Source organism: Oryx dammah, unplaced genomic scaffold (assembly GCF_014754425.2).
Source record: "Oryx dammah isolate SB20612 unplaced genomic scaffold, SCBI_Odam_1.1 HiC_scaffold_21, whole genome shotgun sequence".
In the NCBI taxonomy this organism is placed as follows: Eukaryota; Metazoa; Chordata; class Mammalia; order Artiodactyla; family Bovidae; genus Oryx; species Oryx dammah.
Genome location: NW_024070205.1, coordinates 30639679 through 30657172, shown reverse-complemented (window position 1 = coordinate 30657172; position 17494 = coordinate 30639679). Strand labels below are relative to the sequence as shown.

The 17494-nt window shown below is 53.7% G+C and overlaps 1 protein-coding gene across 1 annotated transcript; it reads right to left on the bottom strand.

Moving 5' to 3' along the window:
* Positions 1-9820: 9820 nt before the first annotated feature.
* Positions 9821-10954, bottom strand: ACTRT2 (actin related protein T2). The gene has a single exon (XM_040264179.1). The coding sequence runs from the start codon at positions 10952-10954 to the stop codon at positions 9821-9823; it is 1134 nt and encodes a 377-aa protein (XP_040120113.1).
* Positions 10955-17494: the final 6540 nt, after the last annotated feature.

Sequence of the window (17494 nt, the reverse complement as noted above, 5' to 3'; positions counted from 1 at the left end):
TTGGTCACCTCAGAGAGGGCGGAGTCCCTGTTTTCCCCGAGTCACAGGTGACCCAAACCCTCCACTGTGGATTTCCAGCGACAACCAGGCTATGAACCTGGGGTCAGGGCTGCCCTGGCTCCTATCAGAACCTCTAGGGCCCTCCTGGCCCAGCACAGAGCCACTGCTGGACAAGCAAGTGTTAAGTGAATAGACTGGGCACAAAGCGTCCCTGGGGCACAGAGAAAGGGAGGCAGAAACCTCTCTATCTGACTCCCCCAACACACATGCAGGGTTTGTGGGTGAAAAGTCCCAGTCTAGCAGGGAGAGGGGAGAAGACTCTGGAAGCCCCACCCCTATCCCTCCCAGGGCGTTGGGGTGGCCCTGGGGCCAGGCTGGCCTCTACTAGACCCCACAGCACAGGCCTGTCACAGGGAGGCTGTGATCCATGTCCAGCCCCCAGCCTGCCTCCCCAGCTCCCTTTAATAGGGCCCAACAATTTCACACTCTGGAGCCCGGACGGTGCTTGTTTTGGCTGCCCAAGCGGCCCATCCTCGCCGACCCCGGGTTGCATAACTGGGAGGTATCCGCTTACTCTCACTGACGCCTGTCAGCGAGGCCCGAACGGGGGCTGTGGTGGGTGGACCAGCCTCCAATGCTCCCTTCGTGCCAGGCGTGGGGTGGGGTTTCCTGTGGCAGCCCCCGACCCTGTAGGCAGGCTGGCAGTGGTGGACAGAGCCCCCAGCTCCAGGGGCCAGGAACGGTCACCTCTGAGCGGAGTTGGCCGGCACGGGTGGCGGCGGGTGGCGGGGTTGCCTCCACCCTCTGACTGCATCTCTGTCCCGCGTCATCCTTGGCCCTGCCAGCACGGCGGGCCTCTGGTCAAGAGACAACTGTGGGGAGGGAGCCAATTCTGGAAATGCTCTGCATTCTGCCCGGTGTCTTAGTCTCCAGCCAGGCCCCTCGTGAGCAGCGACCCAGCTGCAGCCCTCGTGGGATCTCGACGCGGCCTACCTGCCCAAGTACGAAGGCGTCCCGGGGTCCTGGGCCCTCACCGCCCAGCCATCCTCTCCCTTCGGCTGCTGCGCCAAAGGTGGGGCAAGGGAAACAGGAGATTTGAATAATGGGAGAAAATTATTATGTCTTCGTGCGAGCTGGAACCCAGCCCTGTTCCCTGTGAGCATGATAACCAGGGACGTGGCGTCTAACGTTTCTGCGCTCCGAGCCAGGGCCAGCCGTGACAATAAGAGCATTGTTCCCAGTGTGGGGCATTGTCACTGGAGGACGGAGCCCCAGACAAGCGGACTGGCATGCACGGGAAAGCGGGATGATGAAGCTGGCTCAGGGCATCCCCAGAAAGAGGAGAGCCTGGGCCTGGGCTGAGGGCCAAGGAGGGGGAGGGGGGCTGGCCTGTGCTGACAGTGCTACCTCATAGCTCGGTGAGTGACAGCGCTTCCTGGGGCTGAGGGAGGGCTCTGTGGGAGGTTCTGGGGTGCCCTTGGGTGTGGGGGCACAGGGGTTTTCATTTTTAACAGAATTATGAGGCTGGAGCCAACTCTGACCCCTGGCCTGAGAGCAGGCTAGTGACCCAGGAATCCAGGAGCCGCTTTTGGAGGTCACCCTCTTGGGACGAGAGCTGACACCGCACCAGGTCCCAGGGGACCAAGCCCCACCATCTTCTAGGGAGCCAGGTCCCTGCTGCAGAGTCCCTGCCCCTCCACCAGTCCCCAGATGACCAGAACCACCCCTCCCCCAGGACCTGGCAGGGACAGGGGCACCCCACCTGGGGGCCCACCAGTCAGCTCAGCACCGTTGAATTCCAACCAGCCCAACCGAGAGCTTGTCACTCCCGCTCAGACGAACATTCTAGGAGCCATGGAAAGAACAGGACTGAGCCCCGTGCAGGCTGTCCTGGCCCTGACTCCCCATATCCTGCTTCAGGTCAGGCGGGCAGGAGGTAGGGAGCAGGGGAGCCTGTCCCCGCTGCCCCACCCCTCACCAAGCCTTGGGCATTGTGCCCCTCCCCCTCTTTGCAGCTTCAAACACACCTCCTCACCCAGGGACAGGCACCTTCTCTGGCCCGTGCCCTTGATGAGATGGTGGCCAGCAGCACACACACTCCTCAGAACACAGCCCCTCTGTGCTGGTACCTGGCCCTCAAGGGAGGAAACTGAGGCCAGATCCAGGGCTCAGTGAGACTGTCCAGCTCCCGGCTCCTGCCTGGACCCCGGGCTCTCCTTCCCAGGACCTCAGCACTGATGGCATCTCCTGGAAACACCGGACTTTGTGCAGCCCATTCGGCCCCTACAGCCGCATGTCCACTCCCTTCTTGTCCCTTGCTGAATTCCCCCATTGCTATCCCTGTAGGCCTGGGTACTGGGGCTGCCTGGCCCAGGCTGCCACCACCCAAGTACTACCACGTATGCCCACAACCTGGGGCACCAGGGGAGCTGACAGCCTGAGAGTCCATCACGTCCCTTCTGAGGGTCTAGGCCATCAGCCTTCTCTACCCCAGGTCCTGGTGTTCCTGGGGTGGCTGAGCTCCCTACAAAGAAGGGAGCCACTCCTGGGCCTCCAGAGGGGTTCAGAACAACGTGGAGGGTGGTGTCAGGATGAGGTCACCCTGGTGGAGGGTCCTGGCTTAGTGTGTTGGACCCTGGGCTCCCTCTCAGTGGTATCATTTCCACCAGTAGCCCCCCAATTCTCTTGTCAGGTCCCTGGAGGATGAAGCTAAGCTCTAAGCACCCGTAAATCCCCCTCACATGGACGTTAGCAAGCCTTATGATATTCTAACTGTCCACAGTTGTACCTCACCTATTTACAAGTTCTCTGTGCTGGCAAGGAGCCTGGGATCTGCTGTCCTGGAGCCAGAGAAGCCTCCCCCGAGCACAGATGCTGGGAAAGAGCAGGGGTAGGGGGAGCATAGGGGTTGCAGGGTGGACACAGGGCTTGAAGGTGCCCCCGAGGCCCCCGACTCAGCTGTTGGCCGTGGGGCCTCAGGATCCAGCTTCGTGCTGGAAGGACCCTGTGGAGGCTCAGCCTGCTCCTGTCTGCTTGCCTCCCCCAGGACTGGCACCCCTCCCAGGCAGCCCCCTCTACCCAAAGGCCCTGGGGAGAGGATCCCATGCTGGTCTTCAAACCTCAGGGCAGAGTCGGGGGGCAGGAGGGGCGCTGAGCCAGGGCCTCTGGCTGCAGGTGACTCTGAAGAGCTCAAGAGCTGGACGCACCTAGTCCATGCAGGGGGCAGGCGCTGCACACAGTGGACCCCACTGCTCACAGCTCTGTGCCCACAGCCACAGCAGGGTGGGGGTCTGTATGTAGAGCCTGATGGCTGCCAGATCTGCAATGCCCCTTGCCCTTTCCTGGCCCTGTCACTTGTTCCCTGAGGTGTCCTTCATAGCGCACGGTGGGGTCTGGGGTTCCATCTGAATTCACACCTCTGCCCAAGGCCCCGTCTCCTCCTCAGCAGCCACGTCTACCCCTAGGGGACAAAGAAGTGTGGCCATTTCCTGCAGGACCCCAGGCACATGGAGCCCGCCTGGAACTTGGTGGGTCTGTGGGGTGAACAAGTGGGTTTGGGGGCCTGCTGCTGACCAGTCCTGCCTGGGAGAAGTGCTGTCAGAGTGCAGGGCTGCACTGAGCTCCTCAAGGGTGACCCCCACCTGAGGGGTGAACCACACCTGAGCCGAAGCCCCCACGGAGTAGGGCAGCCAGGGCAGCCCTGGGCAGTTTGGGCACGTCTGCACACCCGGTCCAGATCCTTGGCAGGTCTGGTAGAAGTCTTGGCGGCATATGATCCCTCTGTTGGGACTGGCTGTGAATTCGGGGTCCTATGTTCTAGGTGGGGTGGCCCCTGGGAAGGACATAGTCACACACATCATCCTGAGTCCCTTCTAGGGGCTAACACCGTCTGCTTAGTGTCTTGCCCAAGTGCATCCTCAGTCCAACCTGCAGAGGGCGTCCCTGCTCTGGCAGGACCCAGGTACCAGGGGTGTCTCGCCCTCTGGCTCACATCAGTGGAGAGACAGGCCGTTGTCCTGGTGGACACGCACAGTGGCTGTCACGGCCTCCACACCATCCACAATGAGGCCTTGGGTTTGGCCAAGGGGTGAAGGGAGCTAACACACCAGGTTCCCCAAAACACCTGCTCCACAATGGCCCCATTCTCTCTGGATTCCTGATTCTTCATCAGAGTCTGGGGTCACAGGAGCCCTGGTGACAGAGACGCCTTCAGATCTCCTCCACAATGTCTCAGGAGGTGGGAGTGCCATGGGGTGGCCGATGGGGGTTATCTGACAGGCAGCATTGCTCCTGTCTGGTTCCCGCCACATCACGTGGTTTGTGAGTATCCCACAGTCACTGGTGGGATCTTTCACAGAACCCATTCCCAAGCTCCCAGCAGAAACTGAGGCTGCTGTCCAGAGTGGGAGCTGAGCTTTGGGGGGTGGCAGATTGAACATCATTGTAGGGACCACTACAGAGGATGGGGTGGCCCTGAGCATTGTCCATCCTCAGGACACAGAGGGGTCTGGACTTCAAAGTCATATCACTGGCCTCTGAGGCATGAGTGGTCACCTCTCACAGGGCCAGGAGAGAGGCCTTTGCCGGGGTGATGGAGAAATTGACAGTATATGGTCGCCATCGGAGATACTGGTGGGTTGGTCTACTCAGAGCCAGGGTCATGTTCTGGCACAAGTGGCTCTGCTGTCTATGTCTTCCTTGCCTGCCTGCAGCATTTCATCTCATCTTGCATCTAAATGTTGCTTCACAGAAAGATTTTGGACCAAGATCTTGGACCAGGACCAAGGGGATGAGAAGCAGTCAGAAGAGGCCTCTGCAAGATGTGGGGAGTAGGAGCCCATATATCAGAAATGGGAAACTGGTTCAGATTCATTTCTTGGCCTCCTGGTAGGCAAGGTCTAAGGAGCCCAAAGCCAGAGGGCTCCTCCTCCTCCTCCAGGACTTAGCCTACCTCATTCCCAAACCCTGGTCTTTTGTATAGACAAAGCAGGGGCCAAGCTCTATTTCTCTTCCCTCATTAGCAGCAGCCTAGCCTATCGGACACTTCCCTGGACCTCTCACTCTGCTTAAGGAAGCCAGATTAGAAGCCAGATCAGTTTCAAAGCTTCTGATATAAACTCTGTCAGGGACTTGAGTTACTTTCCCTTTCCACATCCCAAACAGCACATCAAACTTAGTGCTGAAGATGACCTAGAGGTCAGAAACCTACAGTCATCACCATTATATCCACCATCATCACCATCGTCATCATCAACATCACTACCATCACCATCATCATCACCATCATCTCCATTGTTGTTGTTTTTTAGTTGCTAAGTGGTGCCCAGATCTTTGTGACCCAATGGACTGCAGAGCACCAGGTTCCTCTCCCCTCCACTATCTCCCAGTTTGCTCAGATTCATGTCCACTGAGTTGGTGATGCTATCTAATCATCTCATCCTCTGTCATCCCCTTCTCCTCCTGCTCTCAATCTTTCCCAGAATCAGGGTCTTTTTCAATGAGTCAGCTCTTCACATTGGGTGGCCAAAGTATTGGAGTTTCAGCTTTATCACTATCACCATCAGCAGCAGCATCACCATCATCATCATGATAATCGCCATCATGATTTGAGCCCCAGCCTCACCCAGCAGCAGTGAGACTGGGGGAGGTGTGTAAGCAGGGTTTTGTCAGCACTGCTTCATCACCCCACCTCCATATCTGTGAGACCATGCAGAGGTCTGACTCTCCACCCCACTCAGCGTGAACAAGATGAAAGTTGGCAGGGGTGGGCTAGTTGACACTCTGCCTCCCCCTCCACTGGCATCACTGTGGCCCTGAAGAGAGCTGCGCATTTACCCACCTCCCACTAAGGAGCAGTGAGGAGGTATTAGTCAGAGCCCACTTTCTCCAGGAAGGGCTAGTGGGGCTGAGAGGGAAGCTGAACCTCCACCCCACCTGTCTGCAAGAAGGGTGCATGTGACCCATTGATGGGGAGATATCCATGGGTCCCACCCACCCTCCCACTCAGCCCTCACACTTCACCTCCACAGGAGTGATTGCATGCTACAAAAAGATTAAATAGGATCCAGAGGCTCATTAAAATGTTCAGGGTAAAACAGAAAATCACTCATCATACTAAGAACCAGGAAAATCATAACGTGAATGAGAAAAGACAATCAGCAGATGTGATTGTCGGAGCAGATGGAGATGGAGCAGATGTTGGAGTTATCTGGGTAAAGGTTTTAAAGCCTCCATCATAAAAAGATTTCAGCAGGCAATGACGAATTCCCTTGAGACAAATACAAAACTTGAAACTCTCAGTAAAGAATTAGAAGTTATAAGATGAGAACCAAGTGGAAATTATCAAACTGTAAAATACAACTCAAATAAAAAATGTGTTGGAAAGGCTCAAAAATAGTGTGATAGCAGAGGATAGAATCAGAAATTTTCAGGATGGGTGAAGAGAATTTATTCAATCTGAAAACACAGAATGTAAACTTGAAAATAATGATGGGGCCTATGGACAGAAAAGAAAAAAATTGAGACCCAGAAGGAGAGAAAATAGAATGGACTACAAAAATATTAGAAGAAGTAATAGCACAAACTTTCCCAAGTATGACAAAAGACATGGCTGCAGGTTCAAGAAGCTGGATAAATCCCCAAAATGATAAATCCATAATGAAGGCTGAGCACTGAAGAATCAATTCTTTCAAACTGTGGTGCTGGAGAAGACTCTTGAGAGTCCCTTGGACAACAAGGAGATCAAATCAGTCAATCCTAAAGGAAATCAACCCTGAATATTTATTGGAAGGACTGATGCTAAAGTTCCAATACTTTGGCCACCTGATTCAAAGAGCTGGCTTATTGGAAAAGACCCTGATGCTGAGAAAGATTAAGGGCAGGAGGAGAAGGGGATGACAGAAGATGAGATAATTAGATAGCATCACCAACTCAATGGATGAGTTTGAGCAAACTTCAGGAGATGGTGAAGGACAGGGAAGACTGGCATGCTGTAGTCCATGGGCTCACAAAGAGTCAGACAGGACTTAATGACTGAACAACAACAACAACAGGATAAATCCAAAGAAATCCACGCCAAAACACACCGCAGGTAAACTCCTGAAAACTAAAGATAATGGAAACACTCTTGAAAGCAGCCAGAGAAAAATGGTACATTACCTGAAGGGAAACACCAGTCAAATAATAAGATTTCTGATCTCAAACCCACAGAGGTGATGGAGAGTGAACCAGCACCGTATTTTTCAAGTGCTAAAAGAAAATGGCCAACTGTGAATTCTATATCCAGCGAAAATATCCTTTAGGGGTGATGGGGAAGTAAAGACACTCTCAAATGTTGGCAAACTAAGAGAATTTGTTGCTAGCAAACCTACCCTAAAAGAACTGCTAAGGGAAGTTCCTACAAAGAATGGCTTGGAACTCCAGAAAGGGCAAAAGAATGTGGGATTGGGCAAAAATAGCAGTAATCATATTAGACTATTCTCTTGAATTTCTGAAATCATTTGATGGTTGAAGAAAAAACAATTCTATTTAAAAGTTGGGTGGGTAAGGAGACCTAAATATACTTTACTCCAAGAGGAGTAAAATGTAATACCAGGAGGGGGGTGGTGTTTACTCAGAGCAACCACTAAAAAATCAATACACAGCCATAAATAAATATGGAATAAATCAAGATGGAATCCCCCCAAAACGTTCAAGTAACTTGCAAGAAGGGGTTACTGAAGCAGGATCATTTGCCCAATTCACAGCAAGTCAAATGCAGAGGTGCTGAAGTTTGCAACCAAGAAAGGGTTTATTCACAAGGCAGCCAAGTGAGGAGATGGGAGAACCAGTCTCAGATTCCTACCCACCCCCACAAAGGCCAGGGGCTTGAGATATTTGTGGGATAAAGAAGTGGGGTGGTCTTAAGTATGAGGAAAGGTGCCTGGAAAGTTGTAACCAGAGCTCTGTGCAGGTGTACCTGAGTTACCTGCTTCCTCATGGGATGCATATTCAAAAATATCAGTGCTTAGCAGGATATGAGGGGGAGGTATTGGCCCTCTGATGTCAAAAAGTTCTTTGTAGGACACCTACTCAGGCCTAGTTTTAGGGTCAGTGGTCCCAACAAGTCTTAGCTGGCTCAACCTTGAATTAGACACAGCTGACTCAAAGCTCCTGGCAAACAAGTAAGGCAAATATCTTATAGTTTGGGCTACCTGAAGCTTGGAGGGTATGCAATTTGCAATATAATAATTAAGTGAAGGCATGCTGCAAGCAGAGGGATTTTTAACAAGCTCTAAGACAAGCTCGAGAATTTCCGCCAGTCATGTTTCTTTTAACCCTATGGGACATGGTTTCAAAGGTAAGAAAAAATAAAGAGGAAACAAAACGATGAAACAGCAGACTTAAGATGGACCTTAAATGTAAACCACCTACATGTAACATCTACACATACCAATTATTATTAAAAAAACAGATATTGGTGGATTTTTACAGAATTGTAAAGTAAAAAAGTAAAAATAAAAATAAAAAAAGTGGGATTCCCTGGTGAATCAGACAATAAAAGAATCTGCCTTCAACGTGGGAGACCTGGGTTCTATCCCCAGGTCGGGAAGATCCCCTGAAGAAGGGAATGGCTACCCACTCCGGTATTCTTGCCTGGAGAATTCCATGGACAGAGGAGCCTGGTGGGCTAAAGTCTATGGGGTCACAAAGAGTCAGACACAATCCAACTATGTGCTATCTTCTGATACACTGTATGCACATTTCAAATATGACCTAGGTAATTTGAAGGTAAACAGATGGGAAAAGATATACCAGGCAAACATTAAATACACAAACACACACAATTTAGATAAATGGGTTTATTTCATTCAAGCAGAATTTCTTTAGTAAAATTTCCTAAAGGAAAGATTTCCTCTCCCCCTCTACTACCTCTCATTTCTTCCTTCCCCACCAACACACGGTGTCTGCCCTTCATTCTTTTTCCCATGTGCTTATAAACCCAGAAGACACATATTTACTTATGCCTGTACATACTAACCTGCTCAGGTATACATGCTAAAGTGTTTATCAAAAAAAGGGGGAATTCACTTTATAAAGATATCTCTATTATTTTCTACTTCTCTCCCAATAACATTTTGAGAGGGTTCCACACCATCAATGTGGAAAAAATTCATTCTATGCATAATTTATTCAAATGAGATTTTATTGATGGCCATTAACTCTCTCTAGTATTTACCCCTAAACAATGCTATAAACAACTTTGAAAGTAAAAACAAACAGAAACATCACAATAATCAACCAGTGATTCTTAAACTGCCACTAGGAGGAGGACCATCACAGAACTGTAAAACGATGGCAATTTCTGCTCCTTCCTGAATCCTTCCACCCAGGCAAGGGTTTCCACCTCACTCAGCTGCCCGTCCCGGGTTTAGGCAGACTGTAAACCCTGTGATGCTATCTCAGAAGAGGATTTCGTGACCTCAGAACAGCACAGCATTCCTGCTTGTTTCCCCTCTCAGCGCCGACAGACATAAGACACATGTTTAAAATGCAGGTTCCAGGTTCTGGGCAGGAGCCCTGGGCCCTTGCTTTGGGCACAAACTCTACATAAGGACACTCAACTCATAACCCAGGGCTTTCTCAGGAGAAAGGGGGCCAGGAGATGGAACTACTGAAAAGAGATTCCCCACCAAAGTCAGAAATTTTTCTGGTGCCCCGAGAATGAACCAAGCCTGACATGGCCAAACACTGCACCATCTTGTCTTTTATTGAACATCCTGAGGATGCCACACAGTGAACTCACGTCCCACCTATAGTGCTGCCCTGGACTCAGGGCCCCTCAGAAGCATCTTCTCTGAACCACAGTTGTCCCAAACTCCTTGAAGTCTGCAGAGGTGACCCACATCTGCTTGAAGCTGCTCAGGGAAGTGACGATGGAGGCACCAATCCACGTGGAGAACCAGCGGTCGGGTGGTGCCGTGATCTTGATGGGGGTCCCCTTGGTGGCCAGCTGCTCCAGCTCCCTCAGAAGCCGGTCATCCAGCCCCTGGAAGAGCATGGTGCCGCCGGACAGCACAATCTCCCCATAGAGGGTCTTCTGGATGTCAGCGTCACATTTGGTGATGCTGCAGGAGACCATCTTGGACAGGCCTGGGTTCTGGATGCCCAGCTGCTCAGGCGAGAACAGGGCCTCGGGCGCCTGGTACAGCTGGTCCCCGATGGGAACGATGTTGCCGTCAGGCAGCTTGTACTCGCGGAGGACCTCCTCCGGCCTCCGGCACAGCTCTTTCTCCGGCTCCAGGGCCACATAACACAGCTTCTCCTTGATGTCGTCCACCAGGGCTTTGTCCAGCACACACGGGAAGGTCCTCCCACTGGCCAGCAGCAGCCGGGTAAGGTGCTCTGTGATGTCCCTCCCCGCCACATAGAGCTTGGTGACAGCATGGGGCAGGGAGTAGCCCTCGAAGATGGGGACAGTGCAGGTGACCCCATCCCCGCTGTCCACCACCAGGCCTGTGACGCAGGCCGAGGCGTAGAGGGCCAGCACAGCCTGGTCCGACAGGTAGAAGGCAGGCACATCGAAGCTCTCAAACATCAACTCGGCCATCTTCTCCCGGGTCTCCCTGGGGTTCAGTGAGGGCTCTGTCATGAGCACCGGCTGGTCATTGGCCTTGACTCCCAGCTCCCACTCGAACAGGTGCTTCCAAAGCTTCTCCATGTCTTCCCAGCCTGTGATCAGGCCACGCTCGATGGGGTAGTGCAGGTGAAGGATCTCGTGCCTGTGCAGGGCCTCTTCCCCCACAAAGTACTTCTTCTGGTTGGCCCCCGTCAAAGGCGTCTTAAACTTGGGGTGTCCCACGACAGAGCTGACAACGTGGCGGGGGCCAATCTCTCCAGAGAGTCCTGCCTTGCAAAGCCCGGATCCATTGTCGAAAATCACTGCTGGGCAGTCTAATACGTGTGGGTCAAACATGTCTGTAGCATCCTCGTCTGCACTCCCCCCAAATAAGCTGGAAGCCCCTCAGGCCACTTTGTGACATACGAGGCTCCTCTGGAAGTTTTGAGGCACAGGATTCCACAGTCTTGGGGTGTCTCCCAGGCAGGGCTAGCAGAAGGCCGGTCCCCGAGAACTCTCCATCCCCACCTCGCAGAGCTACTCTCCTCTCAGGAAGCCTGGCTGCTGAGGCCTTTTCAGGGATGACGGCCCATATGTAACAATCCAGCCAAGGTAACGATTGTCCTCAGGCAACATCAGAGGGCCTTTCGGGGTGGGGGCCCAGAGTCTCTGCACACACCTTCCCTGCCTCAACTGGTGAGACTCCAGACAGGAAGGCTAGCCATTCCTGCGGGTCTGCAAGCCGCTGGCCTTAGAGCCAGTGGAGCAGCCCAGCCAGGGCCAGCCCATAAAACTGGTGTCTCTGGCTCTCTGTCTGGAGGGAGCTGCTGTCTGGAGGGTGACAGACACACTTCTCTTTGCTAAAGGGGATGACCAAGCACCTGGCACAGGTCCAGGTGGGAGGGGCAATGCCCAAGACTCCAATACCACAGGCACTCAGTATGTACTTTTGGAATTCAGACTCTTCCAGGAAGGTCTTGGAGATTTCTCTTTTCTTTGCCCCATGAGCCCTGACCCTGTCTCATAGGGTAGCTGCTAAGTAGAGGCCTCTAAGCTCTCTCTCCAGGCACATGTAGCCCTGCTCTAGTTTGATGTCAGGGCCCCTCCTTGCCCTCTGTAGCCCTAGAAGCACTGTCACAAACAATATCCAGTGGTCGAGATGTTGGGAACCCAATGAGCTGTGAAGACAGATGTCTGAGGTTTCATGGCAGGGCAGCCGTGATCAAAGCCTGAGACATCTCTGTTAGTGGTCTGTGACACAGTTGGCCAAGCCCACTGAAGCATGGTGAGAAGTGACCAGGTCATCGAGGCTGGCAAGGCTGCAGGTTTAGCCAAGCCCACGAGGGGCTGGATGGGGGCCACCTGCTCCCATAGCCCCATGCTCACACCCTGGGCTGGTTCCAGCTGGGAGAACAATCTGGAAGGCAGCACAGACCTGGAACCCAGGGTTGAATTTTTCTTGATGAGGGTGGAGCCAGTCTTGGTGAACAGGATGCTGACTTGACATTCTGTCACTTCCACAGTCACCGCCCCTCTCCCCTCTGCAAGCTCCTTCCCCTTCCAGAATGCTCTCCCAGGGGACCACCGTCCTTCCAGAACCCCACATCCATGGGTGGCCCTCTCTATGTGTCTCACTGACCCTTCTAAGTGAAGCGAAAGTGAAAGTCACTCAGTTGTGTCCAACTCTTTGTGACCCCAAGGACTATACAGTCTGTGGAATTCTCCAGGCCAAAATACAGAAGCCTTTCCCTTCTCCAGGGGATCTTCCCAACCCAGGGATCGAACCCAAGTCCCCCACATTGCAGGTGGATTCTTTACCAGCTGAGCCATAAGGGAAGCACCCCTCCCGCCACCGCCACCAGCAAAAAGGGAATAGGTGCTAGTCATGTAGTGTTGATGCACAGTGTGGGTATGTGCTGTAGACATATTGTGTAGACCAGCTTTGTGGGAGCCCCAGTGCTGAGCCTGGGAGGGATCAATAGAGACTTAGTGTCACTGAGATTCTACCCTGAGGACAGAATCACATACATGCGGGGTTGACGGTGGGTGATGCCCCACCCCCAGCCACACAGCCCAGAACTGCGGGGACTTCAAAGATGCAGGCTCTGATGTTGAGGGAGCCTGTGTGTGTGGAGGCTGCTGGGCTGGGGATGGTCAGAGAATGCAGTGTCTTGGGGATTCCAGCCTGCTTGAGTCACAAAGCCCTGTGCACTCGGGTTCTCAGGCTTTGCTAGAACTTTCCCATTGTTGCCAAACACTCCATGCTGAATCAGGAGTGTGACCTCAAGATTTCTAGATTTTGGCCCTAAAAGTGGACCACATGGGTGGTGATATAAGCATGATGTGTGCAGAGGTCAAATGCCAAGACTGAGCTGTGTCCTGGGGGCCCAGGGCTGGCTGGGGTGTGGGCATTTGTGGGGGAACAGAGCCGGGGAGGACAAATGCTCATGAGAGCTTGGACTGGCCAGCTGGGCGGTGGTGTTCTGAGGTTGCACGACACAGCATGACGCATAGCGATGCCCAGGCCAGCGCCCCATCCTGGTTCAGATCCACAGACACACACCACGCTGCCCCACCATCTCCAAAGGCCCAGTGTGCACGATGGCCTGCCTGGCAGGTCCAGGCCCTCCTACCAGTGCCAGGCAGGTGGCACTGGTGCCAGACCTGTAGTGGGCAGTGCTCCGTCCCTCCATCACCCCTGCCCATCCCAGACAAACTCAGACCCGCAAGGAGAGAGCTGTGAAGGCTGGGTCGGCCGTCGAAGCCGTGTCTCCAAGCGAAGCTGTCTAAGGAGATCCAGGACCCCACTTCCTAAATGTTTTCACTCCCCACTCCCCCCACCCTGGCTGAGCCTGAGAGTCAAGCAGCCCTCCTCCCTGGACCTGAGACTCTCTCACTCCCGACCACCCACGATGGTCATGACAATTGGGGGCCACATGCCTTGCAGAGTGGACCCCTGCAGTACTCACTTCTGTGCATGTGACTGAAAGGACCACAGCAGGAACTCAGCTCCCCTGTCGAACTCCTGGGTGTGCTGTTTCAGTGGTCCCAGGCTCTGGGAAGGCTTCTGTCTCCACCGTTGAAAGTGTCTGACCTGCTGACAGATTGTCCATCACCTGGAGAGAGGCAGGAAGACCCCACTGCCAAGAAGCTACTCTCTGGGGGGTGACACCATGTGGTCACTGGGAAAACCAGTGGGTTTATGAGCTACGTGATGCTCTGCTGGTTTCAAGCTCCCCTCCGGACAGAAATTCCAACTCATGCTGCTCAGGTGCCCAGAAGCCTCCATCAAGCCCTCCTTCCTCCTCTGTGTCTGCTGCCCATCCCTCCAGCCCCCTGGTCTGGATGTCAGGGAGGGGCCATGGGTATCTTGGTGCATGTGTCCTCATGGATGGCCGCAGCTATCTCAGCCCCTTCAGTGGCTGCAATGCTCTGAGCAGTCACTGTGGGGTTGGGTTTGATATTAATCCCAAATGGTGCCCCTCTTCCAGCTCCAGTCAGAGGCCTCTGTCCAGGGCCACCCTGTCCCCAACCCATACCAGCCATGCCTCATAAATCACTTGACTGAGTTTACAGGAGAACCAGCCATGACTCCATCTCCCTCTGCAGGGCAAGACTCACACCATGGTGACTCTGTAGGGCACACTTCCGTCCTATGAAGGAAAGCTTGCTCTATTTTCTGCCCCAGTGGTCACACCCAGTAGCAGCCCACCAGCCCCCACATGGCCCATGCCCTCAATGGGAGTTGGACGGCAACTGGGCAGCTTTGGGCAGTTGCCAGGCATTAGGCCTTGGGAATGGCTAACCCTGGATCTGCTGGGCACCCTGCTGCTCACTGCCCTGGCTACTGAGCCTAGGCCAGCTGAGCCCTGGGCCAGGGCCCCTGGCTGTCCTGTCATCCCTCATTCCTTCTGTCACCAGTGCCCAGAGCCTTAGCCAATTAGTGACCAGCAGACTGAGCTCATTAGAGCTGGCTGACATCTGGTGGCCAGACCCTGCTTGCTGAAGGTCTGGACCAGGGTCAGCTGCCAGCCTGAAGGAACAGGAGGACTCTGTAGATGGCAAGACAGTCACTGCTTATGCGAGAAAGAGAATGGTGGATGTGTTGGAGGGAGCTTGTGGGAGTGCAGCCCCCTGCCCAAGGATGACTTGTCTTCCACCGCTCTGTCCCAGGCATTCCCAGAGGAGCCCAGAGACCCAGGTGCTCTTCCTGGGAGACTAGTCCCTTTGAATCTCTTAGAAGGAAATTGTATCACCTATCCACCAATCTGTTTTTCCATCTACCATCCATCCATCCATCTATCCACCCACCCACCCATCCATCCATTCACCCACTCACCTACCCATTCATCCATTTATCCATCCATCTACCCACTCACCCACCCATTCATCGAATTCACCATCCACTCTTCCATCCATCTATCCATTCACCTACCCCATCCACCATCCATCTACCCACCAACCCTTTCACCCATCCACCCACTCATTCACCAACTCCATCCATTCATCCACCCAGTCTCCTGCTTAATTATCTTCCCTCCTCCCCTCCCTCCTGCCCTTCCACCCACCTTCCCTTTCTTAGTAGCTGAGCTGTGCATCCAGTCTTGCTGTCCACCTCCTTTCTTGGTGAACCTTGAGTCCTAGGAGTCCTGTCTGCTCCGTTGTTCTCTTCAAGCCAGCTGGGAAAGGAACAACACCCTAGATCACTCCTCTCTCAGACTCCCATGAGACTGGCTCACTAACCTGGACTGGATGTCAGTCACATGACACTAAAGAAAGCCAGTATTGGTGGAGCAGTAAGAAGGAACTGGCACCGAGCTGATATGCTCTGAGGACCTTAGTAAAGCAACCCTTGGTGGGGCTGTCCACTTCAGCATGGCTTAGTGGAGACTCCACTAAGTGGTCAAGTGAGACAGATCTGTTTAGGGAAGAGGAAGTCTGAGGCCAGAGCACCAATCACCCCCACCACTGCTTTTTGTCCCTGGGTCAGGAAGATCCCTTGGAGAGGGAAATGGCAACCCACTCTCTCCAGTGTTCTTGCCTGGGAAAGCCCATGGACAGAGAAGCCTGGTAGGCTACAGTCCATGGGGTTGCAAAGAGTCAGACACGACTGAGTGACTAACTCTTTCTGCTTTTTGCCCTTCACTTATATGGATCCCTGGTCCTGATCACTTAATATTTTTTTTAAATCTTGAAATGGGATGGATGGTTAGGTAGATGATGGATAGGTGGGTGGGTGGATGGATGGATGGACAGAAAATTTGGGAAACACAAAAAAAGCATTGCAAAGCAGATATTAAGTACAAGTGACCCCACTTTGCTCATATCTTGGAATGCTCCTTGGGATTTTTCTATTTCAAAATCCAAGGAGGATGAGCTATATCTATGTCCGACTGCCCACTTTCTCACATGATGCCTTGTCTGACTGTCCTGTGTGGTCCGTATCCTCCACATCCTGCCGGTGTGCTGGAGTTCTCGCAGAGCTGCTTCTGTGGGGTCTGTGCTTCCCCGCTGGGACCCGTAGGCTTCCGTCCCTCTCACCCTGCCTACCTCACTTTCCCTGGCCATAACTGCTCAGGCCAACCCAGCAGCTTTCATCAGAGCCCTGGGGAGGGGCCAAGCAGAGCCCCCACATCCAGAGCCCATGAAGGGCTCTTGGGTGGTGGGGTTTCTCTCGCATTTCAGGGAGGGGCTCTTGATCATGCGTTGAACTGGGGGTGTATACTATGGGAGAGTATCTGAGATTGGTCACTCGTCACCAGTCATAAGTGGGACCCTGTGGGTGTGTCCACAGCTCCAAAGGCAAGGGCTTTCCTCATTCATCACTCATCTAGGTGGAGGAGGGCAGTGATGATGGGAGAATGTGGAGGGACCTCAGACTTCACCTGGGGCAGCTCCCCTCCCCTTCTAGGTGGGGTCTCCAGAGCACCTCCCCCCACCCAGGGCAGAGCCAGCAGCAGTCTCCCTGAGGATCAGAACCGGCCTCCAGACTCTTCAGTGAAGGTCAGCCTGGTCAGATCCCCCACAGAGGCGCCCTATGTGACCACAGTCTCCTGCTGGTGCTCCTAGCCCAGCACCACCAGCATTTCTCCAGGGGCTCCAAGGGGCCAGGTAGTCTGGGGTCCCCACCTAGAAGACAGGCAAGAGCCTGGAACTTCAGCCACCTCTAGTTGCAGGTGCAGGAGGTGGCAGGGGAGAACTGCTCTGGCTGCTGGCCTCCTGCACCCTAGTCCCCCACCCCTGCACTCCAGCCCTGGCCCCCGATGTCTACACTTCTCCCACTCCCTTTTCTAATCTTCTCCCTACTCAACCCTATTGTCACCTCCTGTTTGCTGCTGTGACGGGTCCCTGATCATGTCTTTCCAAAGTAACAACTGGCCTCTTCACATAGGTGGGAGTGTTGGGTGGAGTTTACCACCTGGCTGCATTATCTCCACATTTACTCCTGAGCATGGTGGAGACCTGTGGCTGGCGGGCAGTAAACCTGGGGTCGCACAGAGACTGGCTGGCCCATCGAGCCTTGTAGGTGTCTAGACTGCTGATGCCCTGAAACCAATCGCAGCCTCAGAGGACATGTACCTCTGTGGCCAGCAGGAGGGGACCAGTCCCCACCTGGCAGGAGACACAGAGAGGTGGGCCCTCACCTGGGACAGGTGTGGCTGGAACTCCAAGACTGAGGTTTTGGGGACCCACATTCTGGATCCAGCAGGACAGCCCCCACACCTCCCTGCAACAGATCCAGGGCTCTTCAAGGAACCCACAGATCTCAGCAGATCCGGAAGGCAACATTTCCTGATAGGGGTGTCAGTTGCGTGTTGGCCATCCGAAACACTGAGTGGCCCAAGCCCACATCTCAGGAGTGTGGACACGGGTTTGCTGGCCTTCCTGGCATAGACC